General features: G+C 34.5%; 1 protein-coding gene across 1 annotated transcript in view; it reads left to right on the top strand.

Annotated features, from left to right (window-relative positions):
* The window catches only part of LOC111142311 (PARP1 binding protein), a 59,126-nt gene that overhangs the window by 16,339 nt on the left and 24,589 nt on the right, over window positions 1-18,198 (top strand). The window contains exons 4-5 of the mRNA XM_022495360.1: window positions 7,117-7,287; window positions 8,680-8,834. Of these exons, the coding sequence (XP_022351068.1) occupies window positions 7,117-7,287; window positions 8,680-8,834 (326 nt within the window). The remainder of the gene's footprint in view (window positions 1-7,116; window positions 7,288-8,679; window positions 8,835-18,198) is intronic.

Here is an 18,198-nt window from a genome sequence, read left to right as displayed (position 1 = left end):
TCTGTGTCTTTTTTACATGCCCTATTAGACTTCTGAGCACTTCCCTTTTTTCTGGTATAATAAAATATTCCAAGTCCATCTTAGAACGTTTTCTGCCCGGATGTGATTCCCTTCAGTCGTTTGTACCTATTTTCTCTTAGTTGAAGTTAATTTTTCACTTCCATTATTTTTTTCCTCTGGTGCCAAATATTGATAAAATGTTTACCAAATGCCTGGTCTTTTCTCATTGGTACTTAAGAGATGCATTCATATATCAAGAGAGTATATCACTTACAAATCTCTTCTCTCTGATTTATATTACAGGCTCTATAGGGAGGAAGCATTAATTGTTATTGTGTCCTTACGAGAAATGAATGAATTTGTATGTGTAAAATACCTAGGTGTTTATAATTTTGGCTTACAGTTATAAAATGTTGTCATAAATGGATATCCATGAAAAAAGAGTATAGCATATAGAAACTAATGGGTCTTCATTGCAAGGATATAGTTTTCTCATTTAAAAAAAAAAACAGTGATAGTTTCATTGTGTTAATCCTCTACTTTTATCTCTTGCCTCTTTGGATTGTTTTTTAAGAGTATTCTACCTACTAGTTAGCCGATAGATTAGATTTTATGAGGACTATTAAAGTAGCAGTCATCCTCTCAACTATTTTTTTGTTACTTGCAGACTTCTAATTTTTCTTTTTGCAAAGTATTTTTGGAAGGCAATATATTTCTACTAAAATTCCAAAGTGACTTTTTGGGCTGAAGTCTTGCATAGATATATTTTGATCACAAAATGTACCTTGCTAATGCCACACCAGAGTCATCAAGTAGATGAATGGCATGAGTTTGAGAAACAATATTTTTGTTTCCTTATTTTATTTTTCCTAAAGTACTAAACTGCTTTAGAAATTCTGAAGTAAAGAAGGGAAAAATGGAATAAAAGCCCTAAAAGAAAATCATCAGTTAAATAAAAATTTCTACTGCTATATTAGTTTTAGCTCAACTCTTTTTTTTTTTTTTTTTTTGCTTGTTTGGTCATTTTATGTTAAGAATTTATGTGTTTGGTAAAGAAAGTAAAAACATAGCGGTATAAATTATTAATCTCAATCTAAAAAAACTGACATTCTTCAAATTGAGATTGAATATCTACATTTCAGTAATAATTAATGAATAGGAAAAGAAACTTGGAATTGCCAGAAAGCTTAAATAAAATTGTTCAACTTCTAAACAAACATTGCAAATACTTTGCGGTATGGACTGAATCAGTTTATTAAATAAATAAACAGAACATTATCTTTATTTTTGGTATCTTGGTAAAAGCTTCAATCTTGCGGATTTTTTCAATTAGGCCCTTGCTTCTGGATATCATAACTGTATTTATGTGGAATGCTTTTCCAGAGAGCCTCTTTAAAACACACTTGCAAATACAAGAGCAGGGAAACCATAACTACCATGTTATATGACCATAATGATGGGGATAGATTTCCAGTTGCAGCCATGAGTTAAAAGAAACACTCTTAACTGTGGGGACTCCAAGATGTTTTTCCCCGATGTTTGTCTAGCATTATAGATCAGAAGGGCAGAATTTGCTAGCCTTAAAAAGCAAGTTGTAGATGGGGTTTAAGCCCTCATTGATACCCAGTAAGGATCAGATATATACATTTTGGTAAATTCTCATTATTTTTGGACAGCAAAAGCACAGTAAAATAGGGATTCAATGAAATTAAGTGTAGAAAGAGTAAAAAAGTTTCTGATTACAATGTGAATGTCGTTTTTTTTCTTCCTTTTGATTTTTCATGAAATGTGTTACTCTTTTGAAACATGAAGGGTTAAGATAAAGAGGAGATTCATATGTTTTAGACTATCGTACTGTGAAGTTGAAACTTCTGTATTATAGATTTCACACGAAATATTATGATTTACACTGAAAGTAAAGATAAAAAGACAGTTGAAATCTAAGTGGAAAATTATATAATGCCTTAAGTTATAAAATTTTAGGGTGGATCTTTAAGATGATTTTGATTTAGTTGTAACTTGAAGTAATTTTCTTTTTAAGGCAATGTAATACAAATATGTGAGTGCTTAATAGATCCCAAATAAATTTTTTTTAATTAATTTTTTTTAAAGATTTTTTAAAAAATTTATTTATTTGTCAGAGAGAGAGAGGGAGAGAGAGCGAGCACAGGCAGACAGAATGGCAGGCAGAGGCAGAGGGAGAAGCAGGCTCCCTGCCGAGCAAGGAGCCCGATGTGGGACTCCATCCCAGGATGCCGGTATCATGACCTGAGCCGAAGGCAGCTGCTTAACCAACTGAGCCACCCAGGCGTCCCCTGAAATAAATTTTTATCAATAGTTTTCATTCTGAAATTTCTAAAAGAGCCAAGTACATGTATTAAGTTTTTTTCATTTATCATTGAACAAAAACTAATTGAGAACCTATTAACAAAAATGGATTGATTACATACTATAATGCCAGTCATTCTTTTAGGCTCTAAGGGCACACCATTTGCTCTCCTGGAACTCATGAAGTAGTAGAAAGATTAAGAAAATACACAGCATCAGAAACCATTAAGATCTATGCAGGGAATTATAATTGCCTGATAGGCTTAGGTGTAAGAGGGTAATAAGAAAGGGAGTACATGAATTACTCTCTGCAAATTGCCTCTCTGCAAAGGTAACATTTGTCTCATATTTTTAATATTTAAGAAAAAAACTTTAGAGGATTAATATTTAAGTTTTTTTTTTTTAAATCAATTTTGCTTAAATTTCAAGTCCATATTTAAGGTAACCTTTTCCTATACAATAAAGTTTTTTTTTAAATTGACCCTGACTGCCTCCCGTATTTCAAGAATTGTTTTTCTTGAGAAATTTAAATAATCCAAAAGCATGTTACCTTTATTTTTTAATTTTTTTAAAAGATTTTATTTATTTATTTGACAGAGGGAAAGAGACAGCCAGAGAAGGAACACAAGCAGGGGGAGTGGGAGAGGGAGAAATAGGATCCCTGTGGAGCAGGGAGCCTGATGCTGGGCTGGATTCCCAGGACCCTGGGATCATGACCTGAGCCGAAGGTGGACGCTTAACTGAGCTACCCATGCGCCCCAAGCCTTTAAAAGTGCTTGTAATAATACATCTATGAACTTGAGACTTTATTAATAATTGTCTCAGAGACTTCCTAATAATTTATAATTTTTATTGCTACCTTTTAAATCTCTCTTAATGCTTTCTAAAATGTAGTTAAACAATATGAAAACATTTTAATTTTAATTAGGAAAATATTTTCCTAGAATTATAGATGATAAATTATGGGGTCTTTGGCTAAGTTGTCAGTCACTGAAGGACTTACTGAATTTCAAGTTTTGAGAATGAATTGAGTTTAGAATTTGTGGAGTCCATTTTTTTTTCATTAAATTATTTCTAAATTTGTTTATTTTTTTATTACTATGTTCAATTAGCCAGCATATAATACATCATTAGTTTTTGATGTAGTGTTCATTTTTCTAAGGAAATAGGCAAGGAGAGTATTTCAGGTAGATAGCATGGGATCAACACTTAAGAATTATATACAACAAGATTTCAGATCAAGAAAATGGGGTGGAAGTAGTTGAGAAGGTGATGAGAATTCCATTAAAATAATTTAATTTTGATGAAATCCAGTTTATCAATTTTTTCCTATTATAGATTGTGCTTTTGATGTCACGTGTAATAACTCTGCCTAATTCCAAGTCATAAGGATTTTTTCTTACGTTTTCTTCTTAAAGTTTTACAGTTTTATATATTGTACATTTAAACTTATAATCTGCTTTAAGTTTTATAAAAAGTGTGAGGTTGGGGCACCTGGGTGTCTCAGTCAGTTAAGTGTCTGACTTCAGCTCGGGTCATGATGTCAGGGTTCTGGGATTTATCCCCATATTGGGCTCCCCACTTAGCGGGCAGTCTGCTTGTCTCTCTGTCCCTCCCCCTGCTCATGTTCCCTCTCTCTCTCTCAAATAAATAAGTAAAATCTTAAAAAAAAAAAAAAAAAGAAAAAAGTGTGAGGTTTCGGTGAGTTTCATTTGTTTCACATATGGCTGACCAGTTGTTCCCACACTAACTATTGAAAAGAGTGTCCTTTCTTCATTGTTGCTTTTGCACCTATGTCAAAAATCAAATGGCTGTATCTTTTAGGTCTATTTGTGGACTCTGTTCTGTTTCATTGATATGAGTGTCCCTTCATAAATGCTGTATTATTTTGACTATACAGTAATATTTAAGATCATTTTCAGCCTATTTAATACGTTGTTCCAGTGTCTTCTGGCTTTTTGATGATTTGTTATTACCATTATTCTTTAGTATGTTGTGTGTCATTTTGTTCTCGTTACTCTCAAGATTTTTTCTCATCTTTGGCTGTCAGAGTTTAATTATAGAACAGGAATGATATTCTTTGTATTTTTCCTACTTTAGTAGCTTCTTAGATCTATAAAGTAATGTTTTCCACCAAATTTGGGATGTTTTTGGCCATAATTTCATGAAATACTTTTTTCTGCTTATTTCACTCTTCTGCAGGGATTCTAAATACATGTCCCACAGAGCTCTTTGGTTTTATTTTTCTTTCCTTTTTTCTTCTTTTGTTTTTCTGGTTTAATAATTTCTATTTATATATTTGTAAGTTCACTTATACTTTCTTCCGCTTTCTCCAAGTTGTTGTTGAGCCCATTTATCAAATTTTGTTTTGGTCTTTGTACTTTTCATTTCTAGAATTTACTTTTTTTATAATGTCCACTTTTCTGTTGTCATTTCCCCTGTTAATTTATTGAACATTTTTTGGTTTGAGTTCTTTGTATATATTTATAGCAGCAACTTCAGAGTTTTGTCTGCTAAATCTAGTATCTAGGTCCACTTGGTGTTAATTTTTATTGACTGCTTTTTATCCTGAGAGGGGGTAACACTTTTTTTTTGAACTGTCTTGTAATTTTTAGACAAAAACGACATTACAGATATTATTTTATAGTGATTCTGGGTTTTGTCATGTTCTTCTGAAGACAATTGAGTTTTTATTCCAGTAGGCAGTTTTCTTGCCTGGATTTCAACTTCATATTTTGTCTCCTTGGTATGAAGCTTTTTGGATATCTATTCTTATGGTTTTCCTTTGCTGGTTTTTTTTTTTTTTTTTTTTTTTTTGGTTGGCTTTTGTAGGTCTTTCTTCTGCCTGCCAAACGTGGCAAGTAAACCAAGGATTTGGGAAAGTATGGAGCTCATTCTTTCCATGGATTCTTTTTTCCTGGGATTTTCCTGTGTTTTCCAGTTGTTCTGACAAATTTTGGCTCTGTACTCTTAACACTTCAAGCCTGTCCAGCTTCAGCTTTCTGTGACTTAAGCTACACACAGTTGAGGAATGTACTCATTTTAGCAAACCTTCCAACTCATAGCTCTAGTTCCTTGTAGCTCAGTCTTTCTTGAATGTATTTCTTTCTTATTTCTGCCTGTGTTTTTGATGGACCTGCGGAGTCTCCCCCATGCTTGTGTAGTTTTGCTGTCAGCTATGGATTATGGCTCTTTATGCTCTCAATTATGTCCAAGATTTTCCCCTTTAAATTTCTAGCTGCTTTCCCAGCCTTGTATTCTGAGGGCACCATTATAGTCACTTCTATCTGCCACAGCTATAGTCATGAAATTTGAGTCAGTAAACCACAAACTTAATTCATGCTTTTTTTTTTTTTTTTTTTTTTTTTTAAGTAGGCTCCATGCCCAGCATGGAGCCCAGAGTGGGGCTTGAACTCATGACCCTGAGATCATGACCTAAGCTGCGATCAGAAGTTGGATGTCAGTTGACTGAGCCACCCAGACACGCCTAATTCATTCCCTTCTTATTGCAGTTCTGCTAAAATTAAATATTTCTCCAGCTCCTATCTACCTTCTAGATACTTTCCATTGTCTTTAAATAGTATTTAAGATTGTTTTATTTACTGTTTTATGTTTGTTTTCTGTGAGGTTCATATGATCACTCACTTCTCCACAGGAAGTTTAGGGCCTTGAATAACCACAAACTTGCTATTCTTAACCCTTCTTGTTGCAGTTCTTTTATTTTTTTTTGTTTTTTTTTGTTTTGTTTTGTTTTGTTTTTTTTAAAGATTTTATTTCTTTGACAGAGAGAGATCACAAGTAGACAGAGAGGCAGGCAGAGAGAGAGGGAGGGAAGCAGGCTCCCTGCTGAGCAGAGAGCCCGACGCGGGACTCGATTCCAGGACCCTGAGATCATGACCCGAGCCGAAGGCAGCGGCTTAACCCACTGAGCCACCCAGGCGCCCCTTGCAGTTCTTTTAAAATAAAATTCTCCTCTAGCTTGGGTCTGCTTTGTGTATACTTTCCAGTATAGTTATGTTTTTGAAATTTTACTAATATTTTATTGTTACCTGTGGGAGTTCACAGTATCACTTGCTCAATACTAGAATTTGCAAGACCCTAAATAGCTATAAGTAGGTAATTTTAAGAATAAGATCATTGAATGCCTTGGTTTGTAAAATGCCCTTGACCATAAAAGACAAGTATAGAATATATGAAAGAACCATGTCAACATCAACTACTTGTTATTTTCTTTTTTTCCTTTGTTGTTGTTGTTATTTTCTTAACACTTGCTTGAATTTGTTCATTGTAAGACTTAACTTGGTTATTTGGTATTGTCAAAGTCAGCATCTAATAATTACCACCAAATTTAACCATTTAAATTCAGCCCTTGTCTCCAGCCCTGTGTAGGTATAGGACCAAATAGTGCCAGTCAGCCTATTCCGTAAGCTTTAAGAGACTTCATTTCTCCTTGTTATTTAGTGACAGATGTGTACAAGGGCATGAGATTCAGCCTTATTAGAAATTCAGACTTTGGACTTTATCCTTTATATCATTTTTAAGAGGTATTTTTCAACAATTATGATCGTTGTTATTTGCTCATACTTACTTACTAGTGGCACATTTGTTTCATGAGCAGGGATATGTTAATTGTCCAACTCAATCTTTTGTTGTATGGTAGTCTTCTCTTTTCCCATAGAGTTAAGTGAGATATTGTTATTGAATAGTCATAAGTATTTTACTGTGTATGAAGAAAAGATTATTGATTTAGAACAACTTCAATAAAGAAAATGATATTTTTTTGTACAGGTGCAGTTACTAGCAAGAAAAATTATCTACTCATATTTAAGCCTGCTTGTGAATTCAAAGAATGACCTGGCTCTGGCTCATGTTCTCAATATTCCTGATAGAGGACTTGGAAGAGAAGCCTTCACTGATTTGAAACATGCCGCTCAAGAGAAAAAGATGTCTATCTTTTTGGTATGGACATGTTACATTTTCAATATGTTTTAAAGACTTATGAACAGTAGATATATGTACCTTAATATAGAATTCTTTTAGCTATGATAAAACAACTTTTAAACTCTGAATATATGCTCTTTTCTTGTATTTGAAAACCTATGGTATTGTTATTTATTACCATATTCTTCAAATTTGATAAGAGAAAATTTCTCTAAAGCAATGTTTTCCGACATGTGTTTTATAGAGTGGTATCTCTGTTAAGTTCTCCTTGGATAAATATTTCCAAAGGCAAAAGTCCCTGTTAAGTGCTCCTTGAATAAGATGTTTCCAAGGGCAAACAGTTTGGAAATAGTACCTTTATTGGAAATATTACCTTTATTGTAGATATGTAATGCATATTTGTATATCAAAAGCTCTGAGAAGTCTTACCATTAAGAAATCTGCTTAAGTTAACCTTGTTACTTAATGTGTTGTTTCCTACGTTATTTAACCTTGGAACTTTCTAACAAATTACTGAAATTTCATAGAATTTAGGATACACTTTAAAGTATTTCATCTTTGTTGGAGCTACTCTTAAGTATAGCCATCCTATATGTATTTTTGTTATGGTAAGGCAAGGCCTTTTGAACTACACATGATCAAATAATCCTAAAATGTGAAAGCTAGATAGGGCTTTGTTCTATTTAGTCTAAATGTTGAGCTTATAAATAAAGAAGATAAAGCTTGGAAGAGTTGAATTAATTGCCTACCCTTGAATAAATCAACACAGTTGACCCTGAAAAACCCTTTGTTTCATATTAAAAATTCCAGTTTAATCTATATGAGAATATAGATTGTAGTATACAATCTAGTATATGTAGTATACTACATAGTATAATGTAGTATACATACACTAATATTTTATAATCAGTGATACACTCTTATGAATATATTCTTTTTTTTTTTAAGATTTTATTTATTTATTTATTTGTCAGAGAGAGAGAGAGAGAGGGCACACAAGCAGGCAGAAAGGCAGGCAGAGGCAGAGAGAGAAGCAGGCTCCCCGCAGAGCAGAGATCCTGATGTGGGACTCGATCCCAGGACCCTGGGATCATGACCTGAGCCGAAGGTAGCGGCTTAACCCACTGAGCCACCCAGGTGTCCCTATGAATGTATTCTTATGCCCTTAGTTTGTCACCTTACTTGGCTTCTCAGTTTCCACTCGCATTGCCATCACCCTTTTTGGCCTGAATTTTGCATGGCATCTGTTTGTTTAATTATTTGCTTCTGAATCAAAGTGACATGAATCATAAAAAGTGCTTACTTTACCTGTATACCCAGAAATAATATAAATGTACCCAGTTTCATAAAGTTTTATTTTTAACATACTAAATCATTAAACATAACTGAATCATTTATTTTAATTCATAGGTGGCCACATCATTTATTAGAACACTGGAGCTTGGAGGGAAGGGATATGCACCATCACCATCTGATCCTTTAAGGGCACATGTAAAAGGACTGTCTAATTTTATTAACTTCATTGACAATTTAGATGAGATTCTTGGAGAAGTACCAAATCCAAGGTAATGACTTTTCATAAATTGCAAATGTGTGTTATTAATCTGTCTTTAAAATTTTACAGGATCAGATGTAGATTTGACTATATGAGCTATTGAAATGACTAAACATCAATAGTAAGGAAAGAAACAATATCTAGATGAATAAATTATAATCTCATGACTTTTCTCCCTACTTCTGCCTATCTTTGATTCTAAAATTTTTGCCAAAGTCAAATGGCATGTTCACATGAAATTTGACTAGAGAAGAGGGCTATTTGTCTTTATCTGGAAGAAATAGATTTTGGAGGACTGGACGTGACTGAATAGATAATTTCTTTAAAATTTGTAGTTAGTACTAAAGGAAACCTCTACCTATTCAGAATGAGGAAATTGACAAAGATATGATAAAATCTATATTCTACTTCTTGCTACTTTTTTTTCCATTTTCTTGGGTGTAAATCTCTGGTTTATATGAAATTTGTTTTTATATGATATTAGAAGTAAGAGATTCTTTCTTATCTGATAAACTTCCATTTATAATGTACACATATTGGATGATGAGTAATTTTGTGATTAATTTTGGGGGTGCAGAAATGAGCTGTATATGTTAGCAGTCATGGTAGATCATTGCCATTTGGTTGGTATGCTAAAGCATACGAAAGGGTTGGTATTTATTGAACACTTTTTAATGTGTCAGGCTCTTTATGGGGATTATCATTTGATCATTACAACAACCTTACATTATAGGTTTATATAGTATAAACACCCAATTTATAGAGGAAGAAAGTGAAGTTCTGAGACTTAAGTGATTTACCTCACATTGCTATTTAAGTAGCAGAACTGGGATCTGAACTCAGTTCTGAACTTGGAACCCATTCTCTTAATCACTGTATCTTATTTCATGAAATTTCTTTTCATTTTAAGATTCAAAGAAGAATTTGTTTCTCAGGATTTTATTCTGAATTGCATCCTCTGTCTTTATGGATATCCATTACAAGAAAGTAAATTTGGAAGAGGGTTTTGAATATGCTTTATAGCCAATATCAGTGACATCTTCTGAACTTTCAAATAATGTATTGGCTGGCTATTTCTTCTAAGATAGCGGATAATTTTTAAAAACATTTTATTTTTAGCAAAGCAAATATAGGTATATTTGGTTAAAGTCAAATAGTAAAAAAGTCCTCCACAGATTGTCTTTAAATTTTTTTGTGTGTTTGTTTTTATACTTACCTCATTTAAATGAAATTTTAATGCAACTATTTGTTGATTTTTTCCATTTGAGGTATTATTAAATTCCTACCCTGGAAGATGGTGATTTGCTACTCACTCACCAACCTCCCAGCCACCCCTTGTCTGTCTTCCCCATCCTGTCAAACACACAGAACTTCTCTTCTTTCATCCTTCTACTATATCACAATTTCAGTTTAAGTTAGATTTTAGAATTTATATTATTATGACTCTGTAAATACTGCCTATCCCTAAGCTATGTGATATGCTGTAATTATACTTCCTTTCTTGTACAAATTTTTGTGTTTTTCCTAGACTTAATAATTATCTATTTTTCTCTTTTGCTTTACTTCCTATATATTTATCATCAATTCTTTTTTGAGCTTTCAAACAAAACCATACATATTCTTCTTATTAGATCATCTGTCAGTTCTGGTTTTTGCCCTTGAAGGCATTCCCTCTAGAGAGCCCTCTATCTTCTTCACTGAGTGTGCACTTTTGCTTATTTAGCCTGTTTCACAGTGTTAATGGTGAAGCTTCATTACCTTGTGAATTTTCTTTGCCTCTGCATTATTTTTTGGATCTTGTCACTTTATTTTTAGCTGGTTAATCCCTTATTTTACTCATATGGCTTTCTGAGAATAATAGGAGACAAATACCTTTATCGTATTCTCACATTTGGTTGTATGTGATCTTATGCCATGTTTTATTTATTTAAGACTGTTATGTTTATTTCTAAGATTATTTTTATCTGCTTCCTGGAGGTTCTTTATTTAAGTTGAATGTTTTTGTTTGTTTTGCTTTCTTTCATGTTAGAGGTATTTCTAAAATGTGTGGTGATTCTGAATAGTCCTTTTATCATATTTAAGAATGAAACCATAGAAAGCTGATTAGTAGCTGTATACAGTGGATTTCATTATAGCGTGGTAGCCATTTGGCTCTTTTGTTGGGGATTCTGCAATGTCGGTAACTATAGGTCTTTTCTTTGGGACTTACCCCAAAGTTTCCAGAGTGGCATCCTTCAGTCCCTTTTGGAAAGCTGTAAGTCTAGCTAATAATGTGCTGGAATTTGAGGTAGAGTAGGGGTTCATGTTGAGTCTCCCACTTCAGTATGTAGACTTTTACTTAATCACTCTATTTTTAGTCCCTGCTGCCTCAAGGTCCAGAGCCGATCTGGTAGATTCTTCAGAGTAGTCTTGCTTTCCATGCTTAGGGGAGAGAAGTGCACTGGCCCGACTGCTCAGAATAGGAGAGGCGATTTTAGGTGTCTAAGTGCTTCTGATGTAAAATGTCAACCAGCTTGCTTGTTTGCAGCCCTGTCTTTATTGTAGCCTTCAGTATTGAATTCGATTTCTGAGAATTTCTGGAGTTGCTTCTTATTGGTGTCTCTTTCAGCAGTTACTTGTGTTTTAGCTTTCTTTGTTCTGAGTAGTCAGCTACCACATGTTCATCTGCTTTTCATTTTTCCATGCTTTCATTATATGTCTCTGCTGTCATCTGTTATTGTCTCCTCTAACATTCTCTTTCTTTCTTTCTTTTTAAAAAATATTTTATTTATTTATTTGACAGAGAGAGAGAGAGAGAGAGGGAGAGACATAGAGAGAGGGAATACAACTAGGGGGAGTGGAAGAGGGAGAATCAGGCTTCCCGATGAGCAGAGAGCCTGATGCGGGCGGGGCTCGATTCCAGGACCTTGGGATCATGACCCGAGCCAAAGGCAGACACTTAATGATTGAGCCACCCAGGTGTCCCAACATTCTCTTTCTTTGTGGATTTTAAAACACTTGTCCTTTTGTCATTTTTAGTGCAATTTTAGGAGGGAGCAGATAAAAATGTATATATTCAATCCAATGTAGTTTGTTATATTTACATTCCTGAGGAATTTCTGGTTGGGATAAATTATCTATAGGATAGAAGTACATTTTAGGGGCATCTAAGATGAGAGAATAGACTTAAATTCTTTAACTTATCAGTGAGTTATTTTGGATATCCTCTCTTGTCACAGTGAGTAATTACTCTATGTTCTAGGGAAAACACTAAAGAAGTAGATGTCTAAATAGTGAATATGTTTATGTGGGTGTCTATTTAAATAGTCCACCTGAGCAATTTTTGTTTCTTTTTTTTCTCCTTATTTCATCTTTATTGTGATTTTTGAATCTATTAAGTATATATTCATTTCCTAATTTTAAAAAAGTTATTAAAAGCTAAAAACATATATCCTACTTATACAACAATAGAAGGATATACAGAGAAAAGGGCAGTTGACCCAGTTTGTGGAAGCCAGGGATAAAAGTGTCAGGAATGCTCACTTGGGTGGCTTTTCAGTTCAGCTTAATCTTGAAGTATGAACTTGAAGAAGTTAGGTAGATATGGAGAATGGGTATGAAATGAAATCTAGATGGGGAGAAGGGAGGATATTTCCTGCAGTGGGGATACTATGGCTAACCTATTAGGACATTGTTTTATTGGTTATTCATTTTGTCTTAGAGTTTCAACTTCTAGTACTTTTGTCACAATGTATAAAGATTGTAAGAAAAAAGCAATAAAACAATTTCCCTGTTTTTGTTAATTCCTTCTTTCTTTTATAGCTGAGAGTCTTGAAAAAAAGTTATCCTTTCCATTTCTGAATTTCTAATTATTTAATATATATTTCTCCCCAGGCTGTAAAGTCTATGAGGGTTTTATTGGTTTTCTGCACTAATATTCCCTAGTCCTAGCACAGTTTCTGGCACAGAGTAGACACTCAATTATTTATTTACTTGTCTGTTTTTAACTGACTCACAGTAATTCACTTTTCCACTCTATTGAAGCTATTCTACCAAAGAACACTTGTGATCTAGTTGGTGTAGAATTTTTGGTCTCTGTTGTGTCCTTAAATTTGATCATTTTCTTTCTTAGAACTCTTTTTCCCTGTGCTTCTGAGATTTCAGTCTCTTATTTTCCACCTATGTCTGAGACTGCATATATGCAAATTCTAAATCTATATTTCAGTGAGATTCAAACCTCTTCCCTGAGTTTCAAAAATATATCTTCAACTATATGTTGTGATCTCAAAGGCAACAAAAACTTAACATGTTCCAAACCAAATTGTCTTTTCATGCAGACCTGCTTCTTCTCCTAAAGTGCCCAACTTGATGAAGCCTCTCCTCCTCCAGCTACATAACTGGAAATCTGAAACATATTCTAAACTCCCATTTCTCCTTTTAGTGTCCCTTCAGTCACCAAGATCCATGAATTCTATTTTTTTAAAATATTTTATTTACTTATTTGAGAGAGAGACAGAGCATGAGAGAGGAGAAGACTAGAGGGAGAAGATTACTCCCCGTGGAGCTGGGAGCCCGATGTGGGACTTGATTCCAGTGCTCCAGGATCATGACCTGAGCTGAAGGCAGTTGCTTAACCAACTGAGCCACCCACGCACCCCCATGAATTCTTCTTAACATTTTGATACTCTTTCTTCTCATCTCTAGTCTTATAGCTCCTATCTTGTTTCCATATTTTAATGGAAAGTCTGTTTTCAGACTTTTATCCTTTCTTGCTTAAACTTCTTCATTTCTATCGGAGTTGTTCTTTCTGCCTTCAATCTTGAGTTGCCCCATCCTGTTGTCCTTACTGCTGCCAGAGGTCTTTCTAAAACAACAAATGTTACTTCCGTGAATAAAATCCTTCAATGACTTTATATTAGGTATAGGCTAAGACCCCAGAAGCCTTAGTATGATATAGAAATCCGATGTGCTCTAATTCCTGCCTGTATCTTGCTCTGGCCTCTATCTCTCAACCTCAAAACTTAGAGATAAAAATGTGTTTAACTCTTATAACTGATTAGAATAGGCTGGAGGTGGTAGGGAATCACAATAATCTTCGAATCAAAAAGAAGATGGAGAATACATAGGGAAGAAATGAAAGAAGAACAGATTCTCACACTTCCCTCCACATTGCCAAATTTTCATCAAGCCATTTTAGCAGTAATTTGGTTGTATTTCTACATTCTGCCAGTAGGTGCCACAGTAAAATGCATACTATATTTTCCTGAAAAATATCTTAAATTAGGGGTTTCAGGTTACATAAATTAGTTAGTTCTCTGTTGTTCAAATGTTTAAAATTGTGTATTTCAAGTTTATGACAACTTTTTAATATACACTTGAATTATATTCATTGGACTAAATATTATACATTTATAGAATGTTAAATCTACTTGAAATTATCCAATCCAAAATCTTATTGTTACATTTTTCTCATTTAAAAATATTCTAGGGGAGCCTGGGTAGCTCAGTAGGTTAAGCATCTGCCTTCAGCTTGGGTCATGATCCCAGTGTCCTGGGATCCAACCCCACATTGGGCTCCCTGCTCAACAGGGAGTCTGCTTCTCCCTCTTCCTCTGTGTGTGCTCTCTCTCTTTCCTTTTCAAATAAATAAATAAATCTTTAAAAAAATATCCTAGAAACATTTTTTATATATCTCATGGAGGAATTTTAATCATACTTAATTTTTATTTTTATTTTTTAATTTTTTAATAAACATATAATGTATTATTAGCCCCAGGGATACAGGTCTGTGAATCACCAGGTTTACACACTTCATAGCACTCACCATAGCACATAGCCTCCCCAATATCCATAACCCCACCACCCTCTCCCAACCCCCCTCCCCTCAGCAACCCTCAGTTTGTTTTGTGAGATTAAGAGTCTCTTACGGTTTGTCTCCCTCCTGATCCCATCTTGTTTCATTTATTCTTTTCTTACTCCCAAACCCCCCACGTTGCATCTCCACTTCCTCATATCAGGGAGATCATATGATAGTTGTCTTTCTCCGATTGACTTATTTTGCTAAGCGTAATACCCTCTAGTTCCATCCTCGTCATCGCAAATGGTAAGATTTCATTTCTTTTGATGGCTGCATAGTATTCCATTGTATATATATACCACATCTTCTTTATCCATTCATCTGTTGATGGACATCTAGGTTCTTTCCAAAGTTTGGCTATCGTGGACATTGCTGCTATAAACATTCGGGTGCACATGCCCCTTCGGATCACTACGTTTGTATCTTTAGGGTAAATACCCAGCAGTGCAATTGCTGGGTCATAGGGTAGCTCTATTTTCAACTTTCTGAGGCTCCTCCATGCTGTTTTCCAGATGGTTGCACGAGCTTGCATTCCCACCAACAGTGCTGGAGGGTTCCCCTTTCTCCGCATCCTCGCCAGCATCTGTCATTTCCTGACTTGTTCATTTTAGCCATTCTGACTGGTGTGAGGTGGTATCTCATTGTGGTTTTGATTTGTATTTCCCTGATGCCGAGTGACGTGGAGCATTTTTTCATGTGTCTGCTGGCCATCTGGATGTCTTCTTTGCAGAAATGTCTGTTCATGTCCTCTGCCCATTTCTTGATTGGATGGATTATTTGTTCTTTGGGTGTTGAGTTTGCTAAGTTCTTTATAGATTTTGGATACTAGCCCTTTATTTGATATCATTTGCAAGTATCTTCTCCCATTCTGCCAGTTGTCTTTCGGTTTTGTTAACTGTTTCCTTTGCTGTGCAAAAGCTTTTGATTTTGATGAAATCCCAATAGTTCATTTTTGCCCTTGCTTCCTTTGCCTTTGGTGATGTTCCTAGGAAGAAGTTGCTGCAGCTGAGGTCAAAGAGGTTGCTGCCTGTGTTCTCCTCAAGGATTTTGATGGATTCCCTTCTCACATTGAGGTCCTTCATCCATTTTGAGTCTATTTTCGTGTGTGGTGTAAAGAAATGGTCCAATTTCATTTTTCTGCATGTGGCTGTCCAATTTTCCCAGCACCATTTGTTGAAGAGGCTGTCTTTTTTCCATTGGACGTTCTTTCCTGCTTTGTCGAAGATTAGTTGACCATAGAGGTGAGGGTCTATTTCTGGGCTCTCTATTCTGTTCCGTTGATCTATGTGTCTGTTTTTGTGTCAGTACCATACTGTCTTGATGATGACAGCTTTGTAATAGAGCTTGAAGTCCAGAATTGTGATGCCACCAACTTTGGCTTTCTTTTTCAATATTCCTTTAGCTATTCAAGGTCTTTTCTGGTTCCATATAAATTTTAGGATTATTTGTTCCATTTCTTTGAAAAAAATGGATGAGATTTTGATAGGGATTGCATTAAATGTGTAGATTGCTTTAGGTAGCATAGACATTTTCAAATATTTGTTCTTCTAATCCAGGAGCATGGAACATTTTTCCATTTCTTTGTGTCTTCCTCAATTTCTTTATGAGTACTTTATAGTTTTCTGAGTATAGATTCTTTGCCTCTTTGGTTAGGTTTATTCCTAAGTATCTTATGGTTTTGGAGCAATTATAAATGGGATTGACTCCTTAGTTTCTCTTTCTTCTGTCTTGTTTTTGGTGTAAAGAAATGCAACTGATTTCTGTGCCTTGATTTTATATCCTGACATTTTACTGAATTCCTGTACAAGTTCTATCAGTTTTGGAGTGGAGTCTTTTGGGTTTTCCACATATATCATATCATCTGCAAAGAGTGATAGTTTGACTTCTTCTTTGCCAATTTAGGTGCCTTTAATTTCTTTTTGTTGTCTGATTGCTGAGGCTAGGACTTCTAGTACCATGTTGAATAGCAGTGGTGATAATGGACATCCCTGCCCTGTTCCTGACCTTAGTGTAAAAGCTTTCAGTTTTTCTCCATTGAGAATGATATTTGCGGTGGGTTTTTCATAGATGGCTTTGATAATATTGAGGTATGTGCACTCTATCCTTACACTTTGAAGAATTTTGATCAGGAAGGGATGCTGTACTTTGTCAAATGCTTTTTCAGCATCTATTTAGAGTATCATATGGTTCTTGTTCATACTTAATTTTTCAAGATATGTTTTAGCAAATAGTTATCTAATTCTTGAAGATGGTAGGGGAAAGCCAATCCATATAATAAAGATATTCAGTAATTACACAGAAGTATTACCAATCATTTGTATTATTTGCTTATTGCTCTCTTTCAGTCACTACACTTTAATAAAAACTTGGAGATTTTTTAAAAAGATTTTATTTACTTATCTGACAAAAAGAGAGAGCACAAGCAGGGGGAGCTGCAGAGGGAGAGGGAGAAGCAGACTCCCCACTGAGTGCGAGCCTGATTGGGGGGGCTCGAACCAAGGACCCTGGGATCATGATCTGAGCCAAGGGCAGATGCTTAACCAACTGAGCCACCCAGGTGCCCCCAGGCTTGGGATTTAATTATGTTTTTCCTCACTAGCTTTATTTCTCTCTTTCTGCCCCAGGGCTCTAATGTGATACATTTGGTAGTCGGAGCTGCTGTTTACCTCTTTTTCACCTAAAGTCTTCCATTAATGTTGATCCAGAGTACTCATAATTTATCTTCTGAGATGCTTCCTGAATACCCTCTTTTCCCTTACCCACCCACTCAAACTTCCTCTATACCTTCAGTATCTCACTTACTCACGTGATCAGTTGTAACCTCTTAAAGAAAAATATTTTATTCATCGTATCCCAGTGCCTAGCACAAATGTCCTAGTATCATTTGAGTTAAAACTTAAGAGATTCCAGGTTCTAGAAGCAGGAGTCTGGATTATGCCACCATGTTGCTGAGCAGATATTTGAAGAGCTAATATTTGACTTTAGTAGTGAATGTATAGGATTACACTAGTCATAGTACTGGTGTTTGAGGTTTTTTTCCAAGGGTCAAAATGTTGAGTTTGGAAAATATCTGAAACACAAATCTTACATATTTTTTCCTAATATAATTCATTCAGGGAATCATATCATCTTTAATATTTAGTATATTTGTACTTATAGAAGGAATGAGAAAAGGAGGCAAAGGTGACTTTTACCTAATATCATTGAAAGCATTTTTTGTTCTTGCAATTGGCATTATAACACTCTTCCATATTTTATTATCCTTTTTAGTCTTTTCCAAAACTCTTCCATTAGATTACTTTGCAGATAAAGTTCATAGTATCGTGTTTTCATTTTGGCTTCATTTCATCCAATTACTTTCTGTGCTTTTGATTGAAATTTGATTGAAATATATATATGCAAATATGCATATATATATGCATTTTCTTTTTCTGTTTTTTATATATATATAAATATATATATAAAATATATATATTTATATATATCTTTTTCTGTTTTTTATATATATACAGACATTTTCTTTTTCTATGTTTTTTTC

The sequence above is a fragment of the Enhydra lutris genome, unplaced genomic scaffold, assembly GCF_002288905.1.
Source record: "Enhydra lutris kenyoni isolate GAN:26980312 unplaced genomic scaffold, ASM228890v2 scaffoldscaffold7, whole genome shotgun sequence".
Classification (NCBI taxonomy): domain Eukaryota; kingdom Metazoa; phylum Chordata; class Mammalia; order Carnivora; family Mustelidae; genus Enhydra; species Enhydra lutris.
This window is presented reverse-complemented; position numbering and strand designations above follow the sequence as displayed.